The sequence below is a fragment of the Nelumbo nucifera genome, chromosome 8 (genome assembly GCF_055504915.1).
Source record: "Nelumbo nucifera cultivar China Antique chromosome 8, China Antique-T2T, whole genome shotgun sequence".
Taxonomy (NCBI): domain Eukaryota; kingdom Viridiplantae; phylum Streptophyta; class Magnoliopsida; order Proteales; family Nelumbonaceae; genus Nelumbo; species Nelumbo nucifera.
The window spans coordinates 31,881,582-31,906,169 of NC_142656.1; the positions used below are offsets into that span (position 1 = coordinate 31,881,582).

At 39.0% G+C, this 24,588-nt stretch overlaps 1 protein-coding gene across 3 annotated transcripts in view; it reads right to left on the reverse strand.

Annotated features, from left to right (window-relative positions):
* LOC104603153 (uncharacterized) overlaps positions 1 to 19,124 on the reverse strand; it is a 28,142-nt gene extending 9,018 nt beyond the window's left edge. For 2 of the 3 annotated variants that reach the window (XM_010267096.3, XM_010267095.3), the window contains exons 1-2: positions 18,602 to 19,123; positions 18,283 to 18,516 (exon numbers count right to left, since the gene is read on the reverse strand). In XM_010267096.3, coding sequence (XP_010265398.1) covers positions 18,283 to 18,516; positions 18,602 to 18,861 — 494 coding nt within the window. In that variant the 5' untranslated portion in view covers positions 18,862 to 19,123. Of the gene's footprint in view, positions 1 to 18,282; positions 18,517 to 18,601 lie in introns of all 3 variants that reach the window. The other variant, XM_019198730.2, reaches the window with a different exon arrangement.
* Between the last annotated feature and the right edge of the window lie 5,464 nt (positions 19,125 to 24,588).

Consider the following 24,588-nt stretch of genomic DNA (forward strand, 5'->3'; position numbering starts at 1 on the left):
GGGCAATCATCTCTGGATACATGTTTGCTAAACAAGCAGATTTTTACTTCGCACCAAGGGCATATACCATGCCTAATGAAGAATTTAAGCCTTATGAAGGCCCTATCACTAGAGCAAGAGCTTAATTGTTGCAAAGTTCTAAAGACATTTCAAGTTCAAGTTTGACCGGTGAGTCTGTCACTTCCATAGTCAATCTAATCCAAGAAGATCAGAAATCTTCAATTCAAGAAGATGAAGTTGTGGATGAAATTGCGTCCCAATTGCAAGGAATGGCTATGCCCTCAAGAGAAAACCAAGAGCTATCTCCTATGACAGTCATGGTGACTGTTACTTCAAGTTTAGAAGAGCAAATTCAAGAGATGCAACGAAAGATGGCAGAAAAGGATATAGAAATTGCATCTCTTGTTGCTCAGTTGGAAGCTCAAGCAAGCACATCTACTAGAGAATCATCTCAACAAACAACATCAACTTCTACTCCTGCTCCTCAAATAGATCTAAAGACACTTATTGCAAAGGGAATAAAGGAGTTCCAAGCACACCGCCAGTCCTTCGTTATACGAAACCATATCTCGCCCATAATGACAAACTTCCATTTCCTCCAGGATATCAAAAGCCTAGTTTTGAGAAGTTTAATGGAATAAATGGGTCGGCTCATGAACATTTGGCTCATTTTTATTCTGCATGTGGTGAGTCAGCAGTGTCGGACGCCTTATTAAGGCAATTTGTGTAGTAGAAAAGCCTGGACAACCTGTTTTGATATAAAAACTATAAAAGAAAGAAAAAAATAAAGGGAAGAAAAGGTTTCAGCTGAGAAAGAGAGAGAAGAGAGACAGAGGAGAATGGGAGAAGCTCAGAATTAGGTCTGGTCGCCCCTTTCATTAGATTATATACTCATAAATAAAAGAGAAGCTCAGAATGGGAGAAACTCAAAATTAGGTCTGGACAAGACAACACTACTAGGGTTTACCAACTATACCAAGACTATTTCAATTTGCAATAGGGGAATCAGAGTCTTGAGGACTATTATGCAAATAAGAGAAATCTGCGAAATGAGTTGAATGTGTATCACCCTCTTATACCTGATGTCAAAATTCAACAACAACAGAGAGAGCAGTTGGATGTGACCAGATTTTTAGTAGGGTTGAAGTCTGAATATGAACCGGTAAGGGCACAGATACTAGGTGGGTCTGCTCTTCCCTCTCTTGAGGAAGTGTTTGCTCATCTCCGAAAGATCTTAGTTGGACCCACAGAGAACTCCACTATATCAGATAGGTTTGCATGCAGCAACGAGAGAGGGAAGCCATGGAGGTAGAGGAGGAGCTAGAGAAGGTCAACCTGGCCGTGGTAGTCGTGGTGGACCCATGTATGGTCGTGGTGGTGGTGGCATGTACAGTCGTGGTGGTGGTCGTGTTGGAGGAGGTGTACATATTGTGGTATAGAGGGACATACTATCAACTTCTACTATGATCTACATGGCCCACCTTCAACCTGGGCAAATCATGCAGTCGTAACTGGTGGTGGTTCGAGACAAGAATCTCAACATATTGATCAGATACGATCAGTCATAGAGGGTGAGAGGGTGAGGAACTAAGATGGGAGGGAAAATGGAGGGGATGGAATTCGTGCAGGCAGGTCAGTGGAGGAGATCCTTGAAGATAGAAGCAAAAAATCTCCTATTCAAAGAGATGAGAATCAAGGGGAAGGTAAGCCTGAAGGTAAGGGAAGCGAAAAAGGGTACAATATTGCTGGAAGGATTAGAAGTGATTGAGTGGCTAAGAAAGTTCATAGCTGGAGCCTGTTCAAAAGGTAAGCAGATAAACTGGCAGGATTTTAGTACACTAGAAGGGAGAAGATATGTTGTTGAATGTAAGAGGAATAGAAAGGGGTTCTTCATAGCTTTGACTGAATTTTTTGGGAAGGGACAGAGGCAACTGGTGTGTCTACCAGCAGGAAAACAGAACCAAGGCTGGGGGGAAGTAGACTGGTTGCTCAAAGAGTTCTTAGCTCAAAGAGTAGCAAATGAGAAAAAAGCCTCCATAAGGGAGGAGAAGGCTTATCTCAGTAACAGCAGGGTACAACAAGGGCCAGTGGTCATGGCAAAAACAAAAGGCCATTGCAGAATGGTGGGAGGTCTAGAGAGAGAGGAGTGGGATAGTAAGTTTGTGATACAAGCCAAGGAAAAGGTTAATGATTGGAGGAGGGTAGCTGACTTACTGGCAACCAGGTTGAAGTTAAAGAGTGTTTTCATAGTAACCCCCTTCGATAACTGTAAAGCCATCCTAGATCCATTAGAGAATGATTTGGAAATATTAGCTATCAATGTTCAGGCTGAGTTCGGATCATTCACAGTCTTCAAATGGAATCCAACATCCAACTCCAAGGATTTTTTTGTTGAAGATGGTGTGGTGGTGCGTGTAATAGGCTTGCCATTCCATCTATGGAAACAAGAAATAGCAGAGTCTATAGCTGTGTTGTGTGGAGGAATCTTGAAAGGTGCTTTCTGGGGCGATCTCTATTCAGTAGCAATCCTGCTAAGTGGTGTGAAGCCAGAAGAAATTCCACAAAAGGTAGAGGTACGAACAGAGGGGAGCTTTGTCTCTGTTTGGTTAGCTTCCTCCATTGAAGCAGGGTTGTGGAAGGAGGCCCGATTGGTAGGAGGGGAGAAGGAGGAAGAAGAAGCACTACGTGGACTTGTGAGATTGGGTAATTCAAATGGGAAGAGATGTTTCACTAAAAAGGGCCAACATATTCTGGGAAGCCAAAAAGCTTTGGGGCAGTTGGAAGGTCAAACCTGGAGAAAGCAAGAAGAGGGTATGACAAATGGCAGATCCTTTGCGCAGGCGGTGTCAGGGGAAAAAGACAAAAAGTTTCTACTGTCGAAAGGGAGAAGGCTGAACCAGCAATCTCAGACAGGGAAGGTTGCTGGTTCGACCATTAAAACAGGGGGGCATGACTCTTTAAGTGGTCACATGGGACGAAAAGAAGGGCCCAATCGAGTGGATCCCTATTATGGTGGGCCGGAGAAGGTTTTTCAAGTAAAGGACTTAAAGTTGGGCTCCTATAGTCTTGAGCCCAAGGCCCATTATAAGACAGATGAGCCGAGGGACATGTTAAGTAAGCACGTGACTGGGAGGAGGGATGAGCTGATAGACGAGATAAAGTGTCTATTTTCTTCAACCCCGAACCCTTCCTCTTGACCGAATAGTTCAGGCACAAAAAAGTCTCAAGACTCACAGTCTCGAGGCTCTCTACAGTGGGTCCCATCCAACCTAGCGAATCGCCTCTCACCAGATAGGCGCAACCCAAGATACATAAAGCCTAGTGATGAGAACAGAACAGGGCTTGAAGATTGGTTGAGTGAACAAAATAGCAATGACGATTCTGATAGAGACGAAACGCTAAGTCTGGGAAGTTTGTCTCCGAAAAGCAACAATGATCTTGAAACAGAAAGTTTGCATACAGAGTTGTTCTTAGAGGAAGAGACTGAAGAGGCAGGTGGCGGGAAGACTAGGAATGGTGAAGAAATTGGTTCTAAAGCTGTGAAAACTCCTCCTACCTTCGTCGAGGGAGCTAACCTTGAGTCTAATGAATTACAGGATGTTGGTGGAGAGGGACAAGAATCGGCCGTGAGGATGAATGCGGGTATTCCAGTGTCGGAAACACAGAGAAAGGTTTTCCAAGTGGGTAGGTCGTCAGGAAGTGACTCTTTCACCATGTCTACTTCCCAACCTTGTCCAAAAAGGGGAAAGGCCTTAAAACCATGTGCCGCCTATCAGCAAGTCATTTTCAGTGATTCTAGTCCTACCCCCGTTCTATCAGGTATGGGTGTCAATTCTGTTTTAGGTACTGACTTGTTTGCTATGCCTGTAATAGATATCCCAGCTTCCCATCCAGGAGCTTCTGATGCAAGAGAGAGGGTGATAGTGGAAGGAGGAGAGAGGGTGTTGAAAGGAAGTAGTAAGGGGGAGGCGGATAGAATTTGGGAGTTGATCTGTACGATGATGGAGGAACAAAATAAAAAGGGAGGACTCGTAGAAAGATGTTGTAGCAAAAATAAGTGTGAGAAGGGTAAAATTCTTTCTCAAACATTGGCTGGAAATGATGGAGAAATTGGGAAGGGGGGGAAAAGAGGAACAAATAAGAAAAAAAGATCTGAAGTGGAAAGGCTAATCTCAGACATTGAGGGGGATCTAGAATTCAGTGGTAGAGGAGATAGGAGGAAGGGCCTAAAATGAGGAGAATATGGCCTCTTATTGGGTTCCTTTGCTATTTTGTATCGATGAAAATTATTAGCTGGAATGTAAGAGGGTTAGGGAGTGCAAGAGAAGGGCGATCAAAGACCTACTCCGAAGGGAAAAACCTGATATTGTGCTGTTACAAGAATCCAAACTGATGGAATTAGATGGGAGATGGGTGAGGAGTTTTTGGAGGTCTAGAGGTTTAGGTTGGAGCTCGTCTCCTTCTTGGGGAGCCTCAGGGGGGATTGTAACACTATGGAGGGAGGATGTGGTGGAAGTAGTGGAAGAATTGATAGGCAGATTCTCAGTTTCCATGAAGTGCAAGAATGTAGAAAATGGGTGTGCATGGGTCTTAACCAATGTTTATGGCCCTAATTCCTATAGAGAGAGGAATGAGATGTGGGAGGAACTATATGCCATTAAGGGGCTATGGGATGGTCCTTGGTGCCTGGGAGGGGATTTTAACGTCATTAGATTCTCTGATGAAACTAGTAATCCCCAACAGGTAATCTCAACAAGCATGAGGAAATTTAATGGTTTTATTGAAGATTGTGAACTGAAGGAAATACCTCTGCTGCAAGCCAATTACACTTGGTCCAACCTTCAGGAAACCCCTTTGTGCTCGAAGTTGGATAGGTTCCTTTTTAACCTTGCCTGGGAGAATAGTTTGGAAAACTTGGTTGCTAGGGCTTTACCCAGGGTCACCTCCAATCACTGTCCTATCCAAATAGGAACTGAGTCTTTTCTTATAGAACCCAAACCTTTTAGATTCGAAAATATGTGGCTTACCCATCCAGATTTTGTGAAAAAAGTGAAGGAGTGGTGAGGTGAGGAGGAGAGGGGGGTAAGATGGAAGGGGATCAAGTTCCACAAGAAATTAAAAAGGTTGAAAGCCAAAATAAAAGAGTGGAATAGAGATCAGTTTGGTAGAATTGAGGAGCAAAAATTGGGCCTAATCTCTCGAATAGAGAATTTGGATGTAAAGGAATATCACAATGGGCTGACCGAGGAGGACAGAGTGTTAAGGAGACAATTAAAAAAGGAGTTGGAAGAAATGTTATTGAGGGAAGAAATCGGTTGGAGACAAAAATCTAGACACAAGTGGATTAAGGAAGGCGATGGGAACACTAGATTCTTCCATGATTTGGCAAATGGGAGACGAAGAAAGAATTTTGTGACCAAGCTAGAGATAGAAGAGGAGGTGATTACCAACCAGGATGACATAGCCAGAAAATTTGTGAACCACTTCAAATCGATTTATAGAAGGCCTTTGAGTGAGAGAACAGTCATGGAAAGGGTGGATTGGCCAAGAATTGATGGAGTGGCAAGGTGGCTGGAAAGGGATTTTGAGGAAGAAGAGATTAAGAAAGTTGTCTTTCTAATGGATAGATCCAAGGCTCCGGGTCCAGATGGCTTTACAATGGGTTTTTATCAAGACTGTTGGGAGGTGTTGAAAGAGGATCTAGCTGAAGTCTTTAAGGAATTTGCAGACAATCACACTATAAGCCCTGGAATTAATGCCACCTTTTTGGCCTTGATACCTAAGAAGAATGATGCCAACCACCCAAAAGATTATAGGCCTATTAGTCTGGTGACAAGCATCTATAAAATTCTGGCTAAAGTGCTCTCATTGAGGATCAAAACAGTCCTCCCTACCATCATCCAAGGGCGACAAATAACAGATCAGATCTTAATTGCGAATGAGTGTGTGGAGGAAATGAAAAGGTCTAGTAGGAAAGGATTCATTTGTAAATTGGATCTTGAAAAGGCCTATGATTTGGTGGACTGGGAGTTTCTATTAGAGGTTATGCGAAATGGTGGATTTGGGGACAAGTGGTGTAGTTGGGTCTTTGGGTGTATCAGTACTTGTCACTACTCTATTCTAGTAAATGGTACGGTGAGGGATTTTTTTCCAGCTTGCAGGGGTGTCAGGCAAGGGGATCCACTTTCACCATTCCTTTTTACCTTAGTAGCTGATGTGATTAGTAGGTTCATTACTAAGGCTGACAGCGAAGATGCCATTAGGGGTTGGAGAATAGGGAGACACCAAGTCCCCGTCACCCACCTTCAGTTTGCAGATGACCTAATGATTTTTTGTGAAGGAGGTCTTAGTGAAAAGGTAGCAAACCTAAAGGAGCTAATAAAAGGATTTGAAAGTGTCTCTAATTTGAGAATAAATCTAGAAAAGAGTTGCGTAGCAGGTATAAATTTGGAGGTAGGGGAGGTCGAGGCTATTGCGGAGTGTCTTGAGTGTTCCACCTCTGCTTGGCCTATGTCATATTTAGGGCTTCCTTTAGGGGCAAATCCTAGGGAGAGTAGATTTTGGACCCCAGTGTTAGAAAAATTTGAGAAGAGATTAATCTCATGGAAGAGGAACTATATCTCTTTAGGAAGAAGAATTACCCTAATAAGAGCTACCTTGGCTAACTTACCTACCTATTACTTGTCTGTCTTTAGGATACCAGTTAGGGAAGCTAGGAAGCTGGAGAAGTTGATGAGAGACTTCTTATGGGAGCCGGGACAAGAGAAAAAGGATCACTTGGTTAATTGGGAAATTGTGTGCAGAAGTAAAGAAGAGGGGGGTTTGGGAATTGGGAGGATAACTAGAAAGAATCAAGCTCTATTAAGGAAATGGTTGTGGAGATGGCCTTTGGAAAGAGAGTGATTGTGGCATGAGGTGGTGGGAAGCATTCATGGGAGGTCAGAGAATGGATGGGATGCTGGTGTATCGAGGCAAGCTAACCTAGCAGCACCTTGGAAGGCTATTCACAACACCCTTCCTCAATTCCTCAATTTTATCAGGTATGAAGTTTGTTCTGGCAACTCTATCATTTTTTGGTAGGATATTTGGGTAGAAGACTCACCGTTAAAGGATTTGTTCCCCTCGCTTTTTTCTATTTCTTTGTACAAAAAAGAGGTGGTCTCAAAATTTGTTTCACCCTTGGGAACACCCTTAGATCCTACTTGGGATTTTGGTTTTCGTAGAGGACTTAGGGATGCTGAAATTGAGTCTCTTTCTTTTTTGCTTGGGTGTCTTAATCAGGTTTGTTTGGATCCCTCCAAGCCAGATAAGAGGGTTTGGACTCCTAGACCCAATGGAACCTTCACTTGTGCTTCTTTTTTCAAGTCCATCTCTCAACTTTCTACTCACCAACCATTTCCGTCAAAAGAAATTTGGTGTAAGCCAGTCCCCCCAAAAATTATGGCTTTTTGTTGGGAAGTTTTCCATGGGAAAGTAAACACTTTAGACAACCTACAAAAGAGAAGACCTTTTCTCTGTATTTCTCCTAATTGGTGTATCCTCTGTAGAGCTCACGGTGAGGATTGTTACCATCTATTAGTATCTTGTCCCTTTTCTGCAGACCTTTGGGCTTGGCTACTTTCGTTGTTTGGGGGTAGTTGGAGTCTACCAGCAGAAGTTCACATGCTCTTCAATCATTCTACCTTTTATTGGCCTACAAAAATAGGGAGAATTATGTGGAGATGTGCTCGTGCTGCCTTGACTTGGACTCTTTGGGAAGAGAGGAATCTCAGAATTTTTCAAGATAAGGAAAAGAACAGCCAAGATTTGAAAGACTATGTGTTAAACAGGGCAATACATTGGCTGAAGACCTTGGAAATCTTTCATCAATTCTCCTTTAATGACATTTGGAGAAATTGGTCAGCAGTAGCAATGTGTTCATCTTTAAAGGCCAAATCAATTACAAGCCGGTCTCCTCCACCCGAAAGCTCAATTAAGTTGAACTTTGATGGAAGCAGCATGGGTAATCCAGGATTATCCGGAATGGGGGGTGCTTTGAGAAATGAGAAGGGAGAGATTTTGTTGCTCTACTCAGGTCCTTTGGGAATTGGGAATTCCATCAGGGCAGAACTTTTAGCTGCTGTACAAGGGGTCCAATTTGCAAACCAGTTGGGGGTACAACAACTAATAATCGAGGGGGATTCCAAAGTGGTGGTGTGTTGGTTGAAAAATTCTGAAGAGGCTATGTGGTGATACAAGAATGAAATGAAGAAATTTAGTTGGTTGACAAGGAATATGTTGGTCACTGTACAGTGGGTGGGGAGATCAGCAAATACCTTGTCAGATGTGTTAGCTAAGCAAGGGGTAAATAGGAAAGAATTATTTTGGGCTCAGTTGTGATTCTTGTTTTTCTTTCCTAGTTTACTTGTAAGTTTCAAGGAGGGGCTGCAGCTCGCGCCTCTCACTGGGATGATGTATGAACTCACTCTACTTTGCTTCTGAATCAATAAACTTATTATTATTCATCAAAAACATATTGATCAAATACCCTCTATGTCTACAGATGCCTCTAGAAAGGAGATGTTGAGTGCTCCACGGGATGAGTATGAGCAGTTCATTCAGGGTACGTCTCAGCAGAACATGGCTACCCTTGCACACTCAGGTACGGCTTGTCTAGCATCCAAACCTTCCCATTGGATTATAGACTCTTGAGCTTCCGATCATATGAATGGAACTCTAGGTGTGTTTTCATCCCTTTCTCCGTCCTCCACATCACAATCTGTTACTCTTGCCAATGGCTCTACATCTTCCATATGTGGTGTTGGTAATGGTGACACAGACTCATTATCCCTATCCTCAGTTTTATATGTTCCCAAGTTTCCCTTTAACCTGATGTCTGTTAGTAAATTGACTAAGTCTCTTAATTGCTCTATCACTTTTTACCCTTCTTATGTGTTTCAGGATCTCAAGACAGGGATGAAGATTGGTGGAAGGCATGAAGCTGGTGGACTGTATTACCTTGATGGAGGTGGTTCGACAACAGCCCTTGTAACATCTCTTTCTCCTCATCAGTGGCACTGCAGACTTGGCCATCCGTCTCTTAAAGCTCTTTAGTTACTTATTCCCTTTAGTCCTAGAATTGATAGTCGTATATCGAGTCATTTTTCTTTAGTCCATTCAGACATCTGGGGTCCAAACAGAATAGTGTCTTATACTGGTTACAAGTACTTTGTAATTTTTGTTGATGATTATTCAAGGATGGCATGGCTTTACCTTATGAAAGAAAGGAGTGAATTGTTTTCTATTTTCCAAAAATTTTATGCTAAGATTCGCAATCAATTTGGTGTACACATTAAAATTCTCCGTTCTAATAATGGTCGTGAGTATTTTTACACACCATTTCAAAAATATTTGGAACAACATGGCATTATCCATCAAACCTCGTGTACCTACACCCCTCAACAAAATGGGGTGGCTAAGAGAAAGAACCGTCACGTTTTGGAAACTGCTTGATCCCTTTACATCATATGAATGTTCCCAAACACTTTTGGAGTTATGTTGTACTTACATCCTACTTCCTTATTAACCGCATGCCCATGTCTATCCTTGAAGGTCAGTCTCCATTCTCTATTTTGTTTCCCACTTTGTCTCCTTTTCCCCTTATTCCCAGAGTTTTTGGATGTGTGTATTTTGTTCATAATCTTGGGCCTGGAATGGACAAGTTAGATGATCGATCCACTAAGAGTATCTTCCTTGGCTATTCCAGGACTCAAAAAGGGTATAAGTGTTAGAATCCTAGTTCCCGGCGTTCTTTTGTGTGTCCTGATGTTACATTCTTTGAGTTTGTTCCTTTTTTTCTCTAGGTCGGATGTTCCTTCTCTTCCGTCACTATCACCTCCCCTTCCAGTTCACATTGAGGATCCCGTTCCTCTTGTTCAAGTTGTGACCAAGTCTTTGCCTCCAATGCAACTACCTACGGAACGACCACCCATCCAATAAGTGTATACACGCATTGTCAGGTACCGGCACCTCCTCCAACTTTGTCGCCGTCAATAGATCCAGTCGTTGTTCCCACCCCAGCCCCACCCCCTATTTTTGACCTTGATCTCCCTATTGCTTTGCGGAAAGGTAAACGCAGTTGCACTCTTCACCCCATTTTTAGTTATGTTTCTGTATCTCACCTTTCGGCTTCCCATCGCCAGTTTGTTTCTATGTTATCATCTGTCTCTGTTCCCAAGGATGTCTAGGAAGTTCTCACTTCTCCAGGGTGGCGCCAAGCAATGGAAGAAGAACTCTCGGCCCTAACTCGTACTCATACGTGGGACCTCACCACTCTTCCGCCTGGTAAGCATGTTGTAGGCTGTAAATGGGTGTACACTGTTAAATATTTGTCTGATGGGAGTGTTGAACGATTGAAAGCTCGGTTAGTTGCCAAAGGTTTTTTTTTTAATCAGTTAGTTGCCAAAGGTTATTCACAACAGTATGGTATCGATTACATAGGCACCTTCTCCCCAGTTGCCAAAATTGGTTCTGTTCGTGTTTTGATCTCTCTTGTTGCTATGTTTGATTGGCCCTTGTTTCAGCTTGACACCAAGAACGCCTTTTTACATGGTGATCTCCTTGACAAAGTGTACATAGAGCAACCACCAGGGTTTGTTGCTCAGGGGGAGGGTGATACGATGTAGACTTAAGGCTATTTATGGGCTTAAACAATCCCCCCATGCATGGTTTGGTAGACTCAGTGAAGTGGTGAAGAAGTTTGGCATGAAACAGTGTCAAGTTGACCATTCCGTATTCAGCTATGAGTCCTGTGCTGGGAAGATCCTATTTATGGTATATGTAGATGATATTGTTATCACGGGCAGTGACAGACCAGGGATTGACAGTTGAAGACTTGCTTGCATGATCACTTCCAAACAAAGGATCTTGGCAAATTAAGTAGTGATGCAGGTGAGGAGCTCAAGGATCCAGGAAGGTACAAAAGGTTGGTAGGTAAGCTGAATTACCTAACCATCACTGGACCCGATATCTCATTTGCAGTCAGTGTAGTGAGTCACTTTATGCAGAATCCTTGAATTCCACATTGGGAGGTGGTTCTAAGGATTGTGCGGTATTTAAAGGGAGCTCCAAGTCGTGGTTTGTTATATAAGAGTGGAGGAAATCTTGAGATAGAGGGATACACGGATGCTGATTGGGCTGGTTCCATATATGACAGAAGGTCCACTACAGGGTATTGCACTTTTCTTGGTGGGAACTTAGTGACATGGAAAATTAAGAAGCAGACAATGGTAGCAAGAAGCAGTGCAGAGGCTGAATATAGAGCCATGGCACACACAACATGTGAACTAGTGTGGTTGAAGCATCTCCTAGAGGAAATTGGGTACTTGATTGACACTCCTATGAAGCTATATTGTGATAATCAAGTTGCAGTTCATATCTCCTCTAATCCAGTGTTGCATGAAAGAACGAAGCATATAGAAGTTGATTGCCACTTTTTACGTGAAAAGGTGTTTAATGGAGTGATAAGTACAATATATGTGAACACAGAAAATTAATGGGCAGATCTGTTTACCAAAAAGGTTGAGTCGGGGAAGAGTGGACTACATATGTAACAAGCTGGGACTATATGACATATACTCACCAGCTTGAGGGGGAGTGTTAGAGTGGACTACATATGTAACAAGCTGGGACTATATGACATATACTCACCAGCTTGAGGGGGAGTGTTAGAGTCGGCCGTAGAAGGGTAGTATAGGCTTTTCACATTAAGTTATATGTTAATTGTACTTATGAGTAGATCTTAAGTTAGCTGATGTGGCTCTCACTTAAGTGAGGGTACAAGAGTAATTCTGGTTTGTTTAGAAAGGTATAAATAAAGTTTAGCCGACAAGAGAAGATCGACTTTTTCTCTCTAGTTCGACTAGAACAGTTTTTCTTCTCTCCTTCTCCTCTTCTTCTTCTTCTTCTTCTTATTATTATTATTATTAGTAGTAGTAGTAGTAGTAGTAGTAGTATCTGAAATCATACAGACACTACATCTGAATTTTATCAATAAATAGCAAGAAATTTCAAACGAATCAATAGCAGGCAAGAGTGAACTTTCACTGTAGCCCAATAGCAAATCAGCTAGAGTATTTATCTACCATGTCTAGAAGAATATTGGAAAAGAAAAGAACCTTGTGAGGGCAAACCCACACATCCTCTTAGACAAATTTCTCTATCACAACTAGCAGAATATAGCCAACTACCTCTAGGATTGATAAAACAGTAAAAAGGGAAAACAAGATGGGTGGTAAAATAGGATGAGAAAAAAAATGCCCAAAAATCAATACTGCTCCAAATCAAGCCAAACCAGATTCTTTTGATCAGAAAATATCATAAATCAAACACACCATGCCTCATACAGTCACTCAGTCTTGAGAGAAAGCTCTGGCCCAATATCATATAAATTTCTACAATTTTCACAAAAAACCTAGAAAAAAACTAATTTATACAAAAAAAAACTCCATAAACTAATGGGTATCAACTAGCAAATTTTCTTCCAATTCCAAGTTGGGGTGGCTGGTACCATTGCTCTTCCATACAGCCTAATGAAATCAACAGGTCATTGGTAGTGAAGAAACTCCCTCAGATTTCAGACTTGATATTCTGCTACCAAGTTGATTTATTGGAGGTTATTCTTGATGCACTTGAGTGTGTGGTATGAGAGAGAAAGAGAAGAGGAAAATGAAGAAAGAAATAAAATGAAAAGAGAATGGTGTTGGACTATTTAGACCTATGACCACCGTTAATGATATCTTATTAGATTAAGTTAATGAAAGGAAAAAAGACATCAATGCCCCTGTACAAGATATTAATGTAAACTATATAGACCAAAAACATGCATGCTCTAAGTTCGAATGAAGAATATCAAGGAAACAAGGAGAATAATGGTGATATCAGTAGCATAAGTCTTATCCCAACTATAATGGAATCTGTTACAACAATCTCGTTTTGCCATATTTTCTGTTAATTTGTGAGTCCTTAGATCTTTTTCTTGCTACCTCAGCCCATTCTCTTCTCAGACTTTCCCTAGATCTTTTAAGATCCTCATCTTTCAGTTTTCACCCCTTATAGGTTCAGTGGGTATTCTTCTATGCACATCTCCAAACCATCTAAATCTACTTTCCCAATTTCTGTTATTCTTCTAGTTACATTGTTTCAAGTACATATGTATTAGAATATAAATGAACCAAATAAAACAATAGCAAGATCCAAGTAAGAATGGATGAATTGATCAGCTTTAGTAGCAACCCTTTTGGCATGGCATGAGTCAAGACCATAATTTGCTTTGGGTTCTACATGGCATGCCACAACAGACCTATTTATCACAATTCACAAAGTAGACAAAAACTAGAAGAATACTGACTATGGAGTTGATTATATGATAATCGAAGAAGGATTGCTGAGGATATCTCATCTTCCCCACACATCATGCATTCATGTGTATATTATCTTTGCCTTAACCATGAAGATTCAGTGCTGCAGGTTACAGGAGAACGCTCAAAGAGAATAAAGTTGATTATCTGAGATTGTAATAAGGATTAAAAAACAAGTTAAGACACTAGGACATGGCCATGGTTTAAACCACCAAGACAGAATCTTTAAATTCCATGGTAAGCCTCAACAAACAAGAAGTAATAAACTGAAATTTATCCCGTCTCTGCAAGGATCCAGAAAGAAATAGCATAAATGTACTCTACTATGTCAGAAGCAGGGTTCATTTTTATGCATGAGGTTAATTAAGAAATTCTTCAGAAAATGGTCACTTCTGCATATGATTTCCAACAAATGTCTGGTGCTTGGACTGCTTGCAATTAATGAAGTTATATTGAGACCTTAAGACATCAATTTCTGCAACACATGCCTTTGCTGTGGAAAGAACTGATGAAAATTCTCTAGCCAATAGTTAATATTTCACCATTCTAAGTACATAGGAGGATTTCTTACTATAAGAAGAATTCGGAAACCTTTTAGATTTCATTCATGAGAAAACATTACTAAACATCAGTATCTATCAAAAAAAAAAACATTACTAAACATCAGCATGGTATTTTTACTCACAACACTGATCATGGACAATAGAGACATTCACCAAACAAGTAACAAATGGAAGATAACTAGCATCACCCCAGTGAGCAAGAATTAGAAGAAGATATAATCAAGGAACTCCAAATTGACTCAACACAGCAACTATGTATGAGCAACAAAAATGATTGAAAAGGATAAAACCCAATGAAGAATGTTTCAATTGGCATTCCTCCATTTATTTGAAGCTCAGAACAATACTATTGGGAACAAAGATTCTCCTTCAAACTTCCTATAATTGAGATTTTAAACTTTGATTTACAAAATTGAGAGCAAATGGTTAGTTTTCACATTCCAACCATCATGTTGTGGTTAGCAAATGGTTACAAAATTGCTAATCTCCCCAAGTAAAACTTATATAAGCATATGCATCTTAATAAATATTTCTGTCTCAGGAAAATCGCCAAGATAGTAACCAAGATGTTTAATTTCCAACCATGTTTGAACCAGAAAGTGAGCCTTCTAGATTAGTAAGTTTCTGTAATTCTGTTTAGAGAAACTATCTGATTGTATATTTCTTTTTCTGTAAAATCCTTCCAAACTGATTATTTTCAACACTGATCCAACACAAAGTGTGCAAACCTGCAACTTCGCATCAGCCTCTTGTTCACCATACTTCTAGGATGCTCCTAACAGGCATCCACAAAGGAACCCAAATTCAGGAGTTCTAGGAAGAGTCTTATTGAAATTCCATTTGAAAAATTCAAATAAATGACTCGAAGTATGATAGATGGTGCAGGAACTTTGAACTACAGATCATAGTAAGAAAATGAAAACACACAAGAGAATCCAAAAACCAAAAGAAAAAAAAAAAAAAAAAAAAAAAAAAAAAAACATAAGTCCACGAAATAGGGGAAGAAGCTATTTCTTACTTTCAGGCAGTCCAAGAAGGTCCTGGATATGGATACGTTGAAGGGGATCTGAAAATGATGATGGTGCAGGAGCTTTGAACAAGAGAAGAACTAAAAAACCAACAAAATAAAACTATATCAGAATCTGTTCAGTAGATCGGGAGGATAAATGAAGAGGTTCGCTGTTCTCTCACCAGCACTAGAACGAGTTCACAGAAGAGGTTCGCCATTCTCTCTAATCTCCGTTGTGTAGATTTCAAGACTCCAACACAGACAATCAGAACCTAGATGCTCAAACACTCAGACGCTCAGACATTTTGGACTCCTCATATCTCAAAAGGCTGTTGGTGGATGAAGGTAAATAGCCATTTCAGACTCCTCGGATCGCAGAAGGCTGCTGGTGGATGTTTCGGACTCCTCAGGTTTCAGATCTAAGAATGGGAAAATGGGAAAATAGCCGTTACTCAGACCGCCGTGCCAGTGGATGAGGGTAAACTCCTTGCCTATTTCCCTTGATGAAAGAAGGGCGTGATTTTTTACTTCGAAAAAATCAATGTAGTTTTCCACTCTCAAATCGATGAAAACCCTGAGATGTTTGCAAATTTACATCGATAATAAAGGTGTTTTACACCGTTTCCAAATGCATGGAATTGTGGACCGGAGTGCAATAATGCACTGAACCAGTATTTACCTTGTTTCCAAATGCAGCCTAAATACTTAATTGACCACTCCCGGAATCTCACATCCCAAAACTGCAGTATACTCCAGTTCTCACCTTTCCATACCTATACCAACCAAGCTACACTTCCCTAAATTAACTTTTCAAAGAGCTCTCACATCCTCTAATCCTCTAAATTCTCCAAAAATTGTGTTGTCCATGAACTGCAATGAGAAACTACTAGATTTTGTCTCCCCACCAAAAAATAAACATCATTGGTGGCAAAGGGTCACCTTGCCAAATATCCCTAGATGCCTTAAAGAAATCTTTTGGGGAGCCATTAATTAGGATTGAAATGAGTTGTTCTCAAGCATTCCAAGATCCAATTAATCCCAAACCCAATCTACATGACTATAGGCCTTTCCAAATACAATTTAAATATAAAAACCTTTCTCCCCCACTTCCTAAAATCCTCCACAACTTCATTTGCTATCAATTTTGATTCAAAATCTGCCTTTCTTTGACAAAAACTTCCTACTCTTTAAAGACCACCAAATGCAAAACCTCCTTGAGTCTAACTTACAACACTTTAGCCACTACTTTATAAAGACTTGTGGTTAAACTTGTATGCCTAAGCTCATTTTTAGACATTGCACCCCTACGCATTTTAGTACCAAAGATGTAAAGGTTGCATTCATCCATTTACCAACCTTCCCCCCAAATATAGAATCCATCAAAAACTTATTTTCAGATTCACATATAATTCCCCAATGTTCATGGTAAAAAGCCATGGTGAAACCATCCATTCCAGGAGACTTTTCACCACTCATCCCCATCATAGCCCTCTTTATTTCTTCTAGCAACAATGGCTCCTCAAGCTTCTTCCACACCTCCTCAGGGATCTTCTCCCATTGAATTCCCTCCAAGACTGGTTTCTCATGCATCCTGGTAAAAACAAAGCCTTAAATGGTCAAGTAGTATTCTCTTGATTTTCCCCTTGTATCTTATTTCCTCTCCCTCCACCATCACCCTTGAAATCAATTTTTTTTCCTTCTTCTATTTGCCAACATATGAAAGAACTTACCATTGCCATCCCCCTCCTTTAACCACTTACATCTTGATTTTTATCACCAACAAATCTCCTCCCTTCTTAAAGGTGTTTGCAATTCTCCGTTTGAATCCACCCTTTTTAGTCTTTCAACATCACTTAACCTCCTTCCATCCTCTCTTTCTCTCTCCAATCTGCCCAGAGCTTCAATTTGATCTAATAAATCCACCTTTTTCTCCACCCTGCCAAAAAATTGAGAATTCCATTCTTTCATTTTGCTTAAACTCCTTCCACCACTTCTCTATATTTTGCTTAAACTTCAGGTGAGTTAATGACATGTTTTCAACCCTAAAAGGTGTAGATCCAAAGGACATCTCCTCAGACTGTAAACACAGAGGCCAATGATGCCAGTGTGTTTGCTATCACCAAACCAAAATGGTCCTTCCACTAAGATGAGACTATGAATCTATCTAACTTTCAACACACTACAATTTCCTGTAAATTAGACCAGGTGAATTGAGCATTTTGCAGTGGAATATCCCTAAGCATGCATTCATCAATAAAATCATTATAATTTCTCATGCTTTCCGTGACTCCAGAGGATCCCACATTTTTCTCAGCACAAAAACGCAGCACATTAAAATCTCCAGCAACACACCATGCACTCTCACACATTCTACTCACTAAAAATCTCCAGCAACATACCGCGTAATACCCCACCCATTCTTCTGTGCACTCTTTTTTGCTATCATCCCACACAATCAAAATTCCACCAGATGCTCCAATAAAAGGCAAAAAGATCCATTATTTATTTTTTGATCCCCATATACTCCTCATCCACACATTATTGACCACTTCAACTTTTGTTACTTGCAAAAGCACCATAGGTTGTGTTTGGTATCATTGCTGCTTCTACTAGAAACATTTGAAGTTTATCAATACAAATTTTTGATAAAATATGCCATTGTTTACATAAAAAAAAGAATCCATTTTTAGTATTAAATGCGATATCATTCACTTCTTCATGAAACGTCAAATTTGATGTGTCTATTATAAATGCCAACACCAATCCAATACATCCATTTTTTCAGTGGAAGTGGTTATCTGAGGTGATGTGACAAGACAATTTCTAAACAATTTCTCAAAAAAATTGTATTGATAAACCCCAAACGTTTATATTAGAAACAGCAAAGATACCAAACACAACCTTAGCCTCCTTAGAAAGTCTTTCACCACTCTTCTTATTCGTGCACTTCCTACACCTCCAACATTCCAGCTCACCATCTTGTGATGTTTTTAGATGTACGTAATATATATTTTGTAAACAGGACTAAGAACGTGATAATTCATGACTTGGCATATAGGCCATGTAAGCAGGGGAAGAATGTGTATACTCATATATTTGATAAGTACATGGATGTACAAACTGTTTCTACAAGTAATGAATGATGGAACTTGAGCTTTGTTTTTGCCAAAAAAAAAGTAAATCAAAATTCTGTAATCAGCCTCACGTTGGTCATAAATAAGCGATAATACAAGTCTGGAACGTGGAAGTAAACATTGCACATAAAAAGAAAAGAATAAACACTGAAAAGCATCAACAAGATCAAAATACTCACATCAGTTTCTCTACAACACAAAAATCGCAAAGACGCGTCCGCCCAATCAATGTCGTTGAAACATCCAAAACAGCATTACAGGCAGCCATGGAAATTCGCTTACTCCCACTCGATAAAGCCGCCACTAAACCCTTTAAAATCTCAGCATCTGAGACAACCCTTTCATTCATATCCAACGATAAAAGTGTTGCTGCACCGACAATTTCAGCAGTGCGAGACGCAATTTCAGGGTTCCTGCAATAAAGGAAAGAAAAGAATTAATCGATCATAGTGGAAAATGGATTAAAAAAGGATGTAGAACGGTTTTTGAGGGCATTACTTGGATCTTAGAAGGGCAGGGAGAAATGAAAGGAAATCATTTGATAGTTTTTGTGGGAAGGAGGGAGGAATGTTTGAGTTGGGGGTTTGGGTGAGGAGGGAGAGCTGGAGTTTCTTTAAACATTTCTTCAGGAGGGATTCACAGAATGGGTTGTCGAGCTTAGCAAGAGCTGCAAGCATTAGAGGAAAGAGAATAGTATCCATGCTGGATTGATCATAAAGAGATCTTTTCTTCCTCTTCCTTCTCTTGCCCATACCCATACTAGTAGGTTCTTGTTTGTGCAGTGCTGCTGCTCTCTGTATTCCAAAGCTTGAGAATCGATTAATTCATAATAGAGGTAGCGGTGCAACTTGGTGGTTGGGTCCAACCCTTGCTTGACCCAGCTCAATCAATGCTTTTGCACTGATTGGGCTCGAGTTCTCAAACTTGAAACACTTGAATGGGAATTTCATTCCTTAGGGGGCCTAGAATACCCAACGTCTCTCTCGCTAATAATAATATAATGGAAAATTCCCGACAGGTACCCTATACTTTAGGTTGAGTGCAAATTTAGTACCTGTATTTTAAATCATGATAATTTAGTATTTGAATTTTCAATTTGGGACAATTTGGTACCTGATATTAGATTTTTATCGGTTAGAGAATAAAAAGTCTTAAATACCCCCAATGTTATTTCAGCCGATTAAAATTATTAAAATAACCCATCAAGCTTATAGAGAACCAGCTCCCTCACGCCGGTGGTGTCAAGTGAATGTGCCGCCGGGAAAGTTGATTTCGACATACACGACGCTGGAAAATTATTACGCCGCCGAGAATCCAAGAAGCAGTGTCATTTTCGGAGAACGACTCTTGTTGCCCATCGCTGGAACATTCTTGCGCCCACTGTTTACTCAGCCGTTGTCGGTGCTGAAGAGACAACCAGGGTTCATTCATTCAACCCAGAATGAAGACAAACAGGTTTCGTTTATTCAACCCAGAATGAAGAGGAAGGTCGGCTCTCTTCTCCTCTTTCGTTCGTTCAAGCCAGAATGAAGACAACAGGTTTCGTTCGTTCAAAAAACTCGGATTGGAACGAATCGACCATACTAATTTATGGTTCCAAAAATAGCAATCCCCCACAATAATTCATAGTTTCAAGACTTTAAACTCAGTCATTTTTGCAACTTCTTCTAGGTAATTCTCTGCACCCCTCTTCCCCTAATGAAAAACTTTAGAATCCTTTTGGTATAGACAATTACGGATTTTCACTTCAAGACTGTCATATCCAAGGATGACTAGTAATTGAAACAATGTCTGCCCGTCTAGAAAATCAGATAGCATATCTTTGTATTCTAATTGACGATGCACAATCACAGGCAGGCAAGCAAATTCAGAACTCCAATAGCTTTGATTGCTCAACATTGATTTTTCTCTACACTAGTAAGTGGAGAGCATTCATGAGAGTTAAAGAAGCACACCTGAGAGGGCTAACAATGGCTAGAGGAGTGTTGGGAAACCAGGTCAAAACAAGCCGGACAATCAGCAGAGTGTTATAGATGTTCAAGAAGTTCAAAATTCCATTTGATACCACCACAATCCCCGCCACTGAATCACCAGGTAAAATGGCAGCAAAGTGGTGGTTGTACAAGGTATTGAGACTCCTGGGGAATTTCTGCAATGAATCTGAAAGAAGATTTCATTGTAGTACTCATGTCTCTTAAGAAATAAGAGAAATTTGTGCAACTTAAGTCCTGATAAGAGTTATATGTGACAACCATTTACCCATGCTGACAACCAACCCAAAACCCCAACCTAACTGTTTTCTTGTGTTCTTGGGCTACCATAGCTCAAACCAGTTAATAATCTGACTAGATCAATATGACTAATTTCTATCGACATCTCCATCATCTAAGGCTTGTCCTTACTGACCTTCATCTCTAACGTAATTTGGCCCTGCCTGAATCTAACTAATTCCCCAGATTTCCCCTATTAGAGCTGGCACACCTCAATGGAATTTGGATCGTCAAGAATCAACCCATTGCCACATTTAGGTAGGTAAGTTAGTATCTGAAGCAAAATGACCAACTCAAATACCATATGAGAACTACTTGGTTGCAGATTTCAAGACAGACAAAGTCTACATTCAGACTATATAATTTTCTCTTGCAAGAACAATATGAATGTTTGATGTTTGAACAGAGAAAATAAATCCCTATCCAAGTCAAGGAATGAAGGAATAGCTTTCCATGTTTGGTTTGAACATACTCTTTAAGAAAAATTTCTGATTTATCCCAGTGAAGGTTTTGTATGAACAAAAATTCCTAACCAAACAACTTATACATGGTATTTATAATGAGATACTATTTTGATGATGCAATGACGGAAACAGAAAGCAGTAGTAAGCCATTACGAATGGATTATGAAATAGAATTTAAGAAAGTATTTTCCACCTTTCCTAATCGATTGCACGTACAAATTCTAATGGGGCCTACACAACTGATTTTTGTTGTTATCCTTGCAGTGATTGTTTTGAATTTTTTTGTCTTCTATGCCTCAAATGTTTTGATTTGGAATTTCTTTTTTTCCTCCTTCATTCAGCACTTTGTGTAATCCTTACTTGAACATATTCCGAGGGATTATTCCACCTCTTGGAGGAACACTCGATCTCTCTCTCTCCTATTCTAGCCTTTCTAATTTTAAATGCCTTCACCAGCATTGCCGTTGCTCTTCTTGCTAAATGGCCCAAGAAATGATGATTAAAACCTTGATTGTGTTTTCATTTTTGAACCAGGCAATACAAGAGCCAAGAGAGAGTTTTCGTTTTTGAGAAAAGGATTCTAAAGAGAAGAGATTCTGAAGAAAAGGATTTGCAGAAATGGTTGAGTTTAAAGTCTTGAAACACCGATCAGCGGATGATAATAGCGACCTGTGTAGCAGCCGGATGATATCAGGGGGTGTTGAAATGATGCATGAAACGCCAAAAAGCGACCTGTGCTTTTTGATCATTCAACCCAGAATGAAGACAACAAGTTTCGTTCATTCAACCTAGAATGAAGACAACAAGGGATTAGGGAAATAAGAAGCGTTTTTCATAAATGGTATTTTTGGTATTTTGAAAATGTTAACCCACATGTGAGTTTCTAACTAACGAAAATCTAACGTCAGGTACCAAATTGTCACAAATTGAAAGTTCGGGTACCAAATTGTCCCAAATTAAAAGTTCAGGTACTAGATTGTCACGATTTAAAGTATGGGTACTAAATTGGCACTCGACCTAAAGTGCAGGGTACCTATCGAGAATTTTCCCATAATATAATTGCTCTCTTGGATGAGAATTCCATTCCCTTGGGGGCCTAAAATACCCAATGTCTCTCTCTCTCATTAATACACTCTTAATCACCTCTCTTTAATAATATAACTAGTAGGGACCCGTGCGATGCATGGGATTTATTAAGCGAAAGCTAAATAATAGAAAGGGTCGTTTACTAAAAAACCCCTTATAGTTTCATGGATTTACTAAAATCTACCATATAGTTAGCATTTTACTAAAACACCACTTATAATTTGCAACGGATTTAATCAATCTTCCATTATATGACAGTGGAAAATGATAGTGTTGACCCTAATGCTCATTTAAATAAATTTAATAAAAAAATAAAAATAAAAATACCACAAAATGGTTGAACTTCTTACAACCACCTAGATGGAAATACAATTTGTTTTCGGGTAGATTTTAAAAATATAATTTTTATATTATTAAAATTATTATGTATCGATTTAATTAGTAGAATTTAGTGATGAGAAATAAAAAAGCGTTAAATATATAATTCAATGAAAGAGAATGTGAGTTAATAACTTAAATATGGGAGTTAATGAAAGGGAATTGAATGAATTTAATAATAGTATTTAAATTACATTTTTCTCCTTACACTAAGGAGTGACCATATTAAAACATAGGGATATTTTAGTCAAGAAAAATTCCAAAACATAAGACTAAGTCCACTCTAGTCTCTAATGTAGTTATTTAATCATTTATATCACTAATAATAATAATTTTCATTTATAACAAATTTTCATTAATATGATAAATATATAATATTAAGGGTATTTTGTATAAAAAATAATCAAGTATGATTGATTAACAAACTCAACTGCATTTAGAAACTAATTGCAAAAATGGTATGTAGACAGAAAAAAGCTTTTATTGGGATCAAATTGCTCCTAAATTAAAATGCATTTTGTTGTCTTCACTTCGATGTTATGTTGTTGCCCCTCTCTCATTTTTCACACTTTAAGGGGCTGTTTAGTTCCATTATTGTTTATTAAATAAATGTTTTATATGACATCCTCCTTGAAAAACAAGAAAAGTGGTTGAAAATGTTTTTTAGCATTTTTTGGCATCTAGGTGCCACATAAGCTGAATAGTGGAAAAACACCCAAGTGTTGGGAGAAACATCAAAAAGTCCGAGAAAACATTTATTTGATAAATGGTTTAAGTAAACAACATTTCAATCTCCATTGAGGAAACACCTACGTGACGCAGAACAACATTTCAAATAAACAACAATGGAACCAAACGCCATCTAAAGCATTGTTCATCTTCAACCACCCTCTCTTCTCACTTTTCTACACCTATTTCTCTCTCCACCAATCTCCAATCTTGCTCCCATGAATAAAAAAGTTTAAGCATCTTTAACATGTATCATCTAAGCGCCAAGAAAAATCAAGAAAAAAAATTGTTTTTTTCTTAAACCAAGAAATATCAAAGAAAAACTTTCATTATGATCATTGATAATTTTACAAGCAAAATAACATAACTTGGTGAATGTTAATTAACTTGGGCGCATACAATATTCAATCTAATTTTTGGTTAAATAGGAGCTTAAGATAAAGAAATGTTCAGCTATTTCATTACATGATTCATTTGGCCTTCGACAAGATAATGGTCAATAACATTAATTCCATCAAAATAGAATTTTGATGCACTATTAATGGCTACATTATTGATGCATATTAATGGTTATTGTATGAAATAGCTAATGCATAAAGCCATTAATATGCATCGTCATACTTTTTCTTTTTCACATCCCCTTAGAATTTGGTGGTTTTTATGAATTAAAAATAAATAAATAAATAAACATGGGTTAGTTAAACTCACTGAAAATTGGTTCACTTACCTTTTTATTAGGAAATTGAGTCTAATCACTCCCCTATAAAACATGCGCATCTTTTAACACTAACCCATCCATTGCATGAATCTCTTGTAGTTAAGGTTTTAAACATCGACACAATACACCCAATATGCGACCACCTATGATTCAATTTCCTTTTTAAATAGGAAATTGAATGTAACCAGTCCCCTATAAAACACTAACATAAGGGCATGTACTATGCATGTGTGCAAATAAAGGGTGAAGATAGAAGTTGAGGTTATACAGTCAATTTTAACATTAACGACTTCCATAAAAACCAAGGCAAGTATTTACTTTATAATAGTATAAATGAGCATCTTTTAACACTAGTATGTACATTGCATGAGTTTTTTGTAGTGAAGGTTTTAAATATCAACACAAAATACCCAATGTGAGATCCACCTATGCCCACACTATATTGTTTGATATTAGAATTGATGCACAAGATACAATCTAATATGCTATTTCCTTGGTAAGACTTGAACCCTAGTTGCCCAAATATGTAAAATTCTCTTAGACTATTAGACCATCTTACTATCTCATGATAACAAGTAAAATAAAATAACCTTTATTTAATTTAGCATCCACATGTAATGCCCACAGTGTGTTGGTCGATATTTGCAATTGATACACAATATATGGTGTGTTATGCTATTTATTAGTAAGACTTTAATCCAAGTCACCCAAATTTGAAGCAATTTGTGGTAACTTGGTTTGATCCCATAAAGAGAGAATAAATTTTTTCTCTAAGGAAAAAATTTGGAGGCTTCTTTAAATCATCAGTCATATGGAACCAAAACACGTGATGGAAAAATA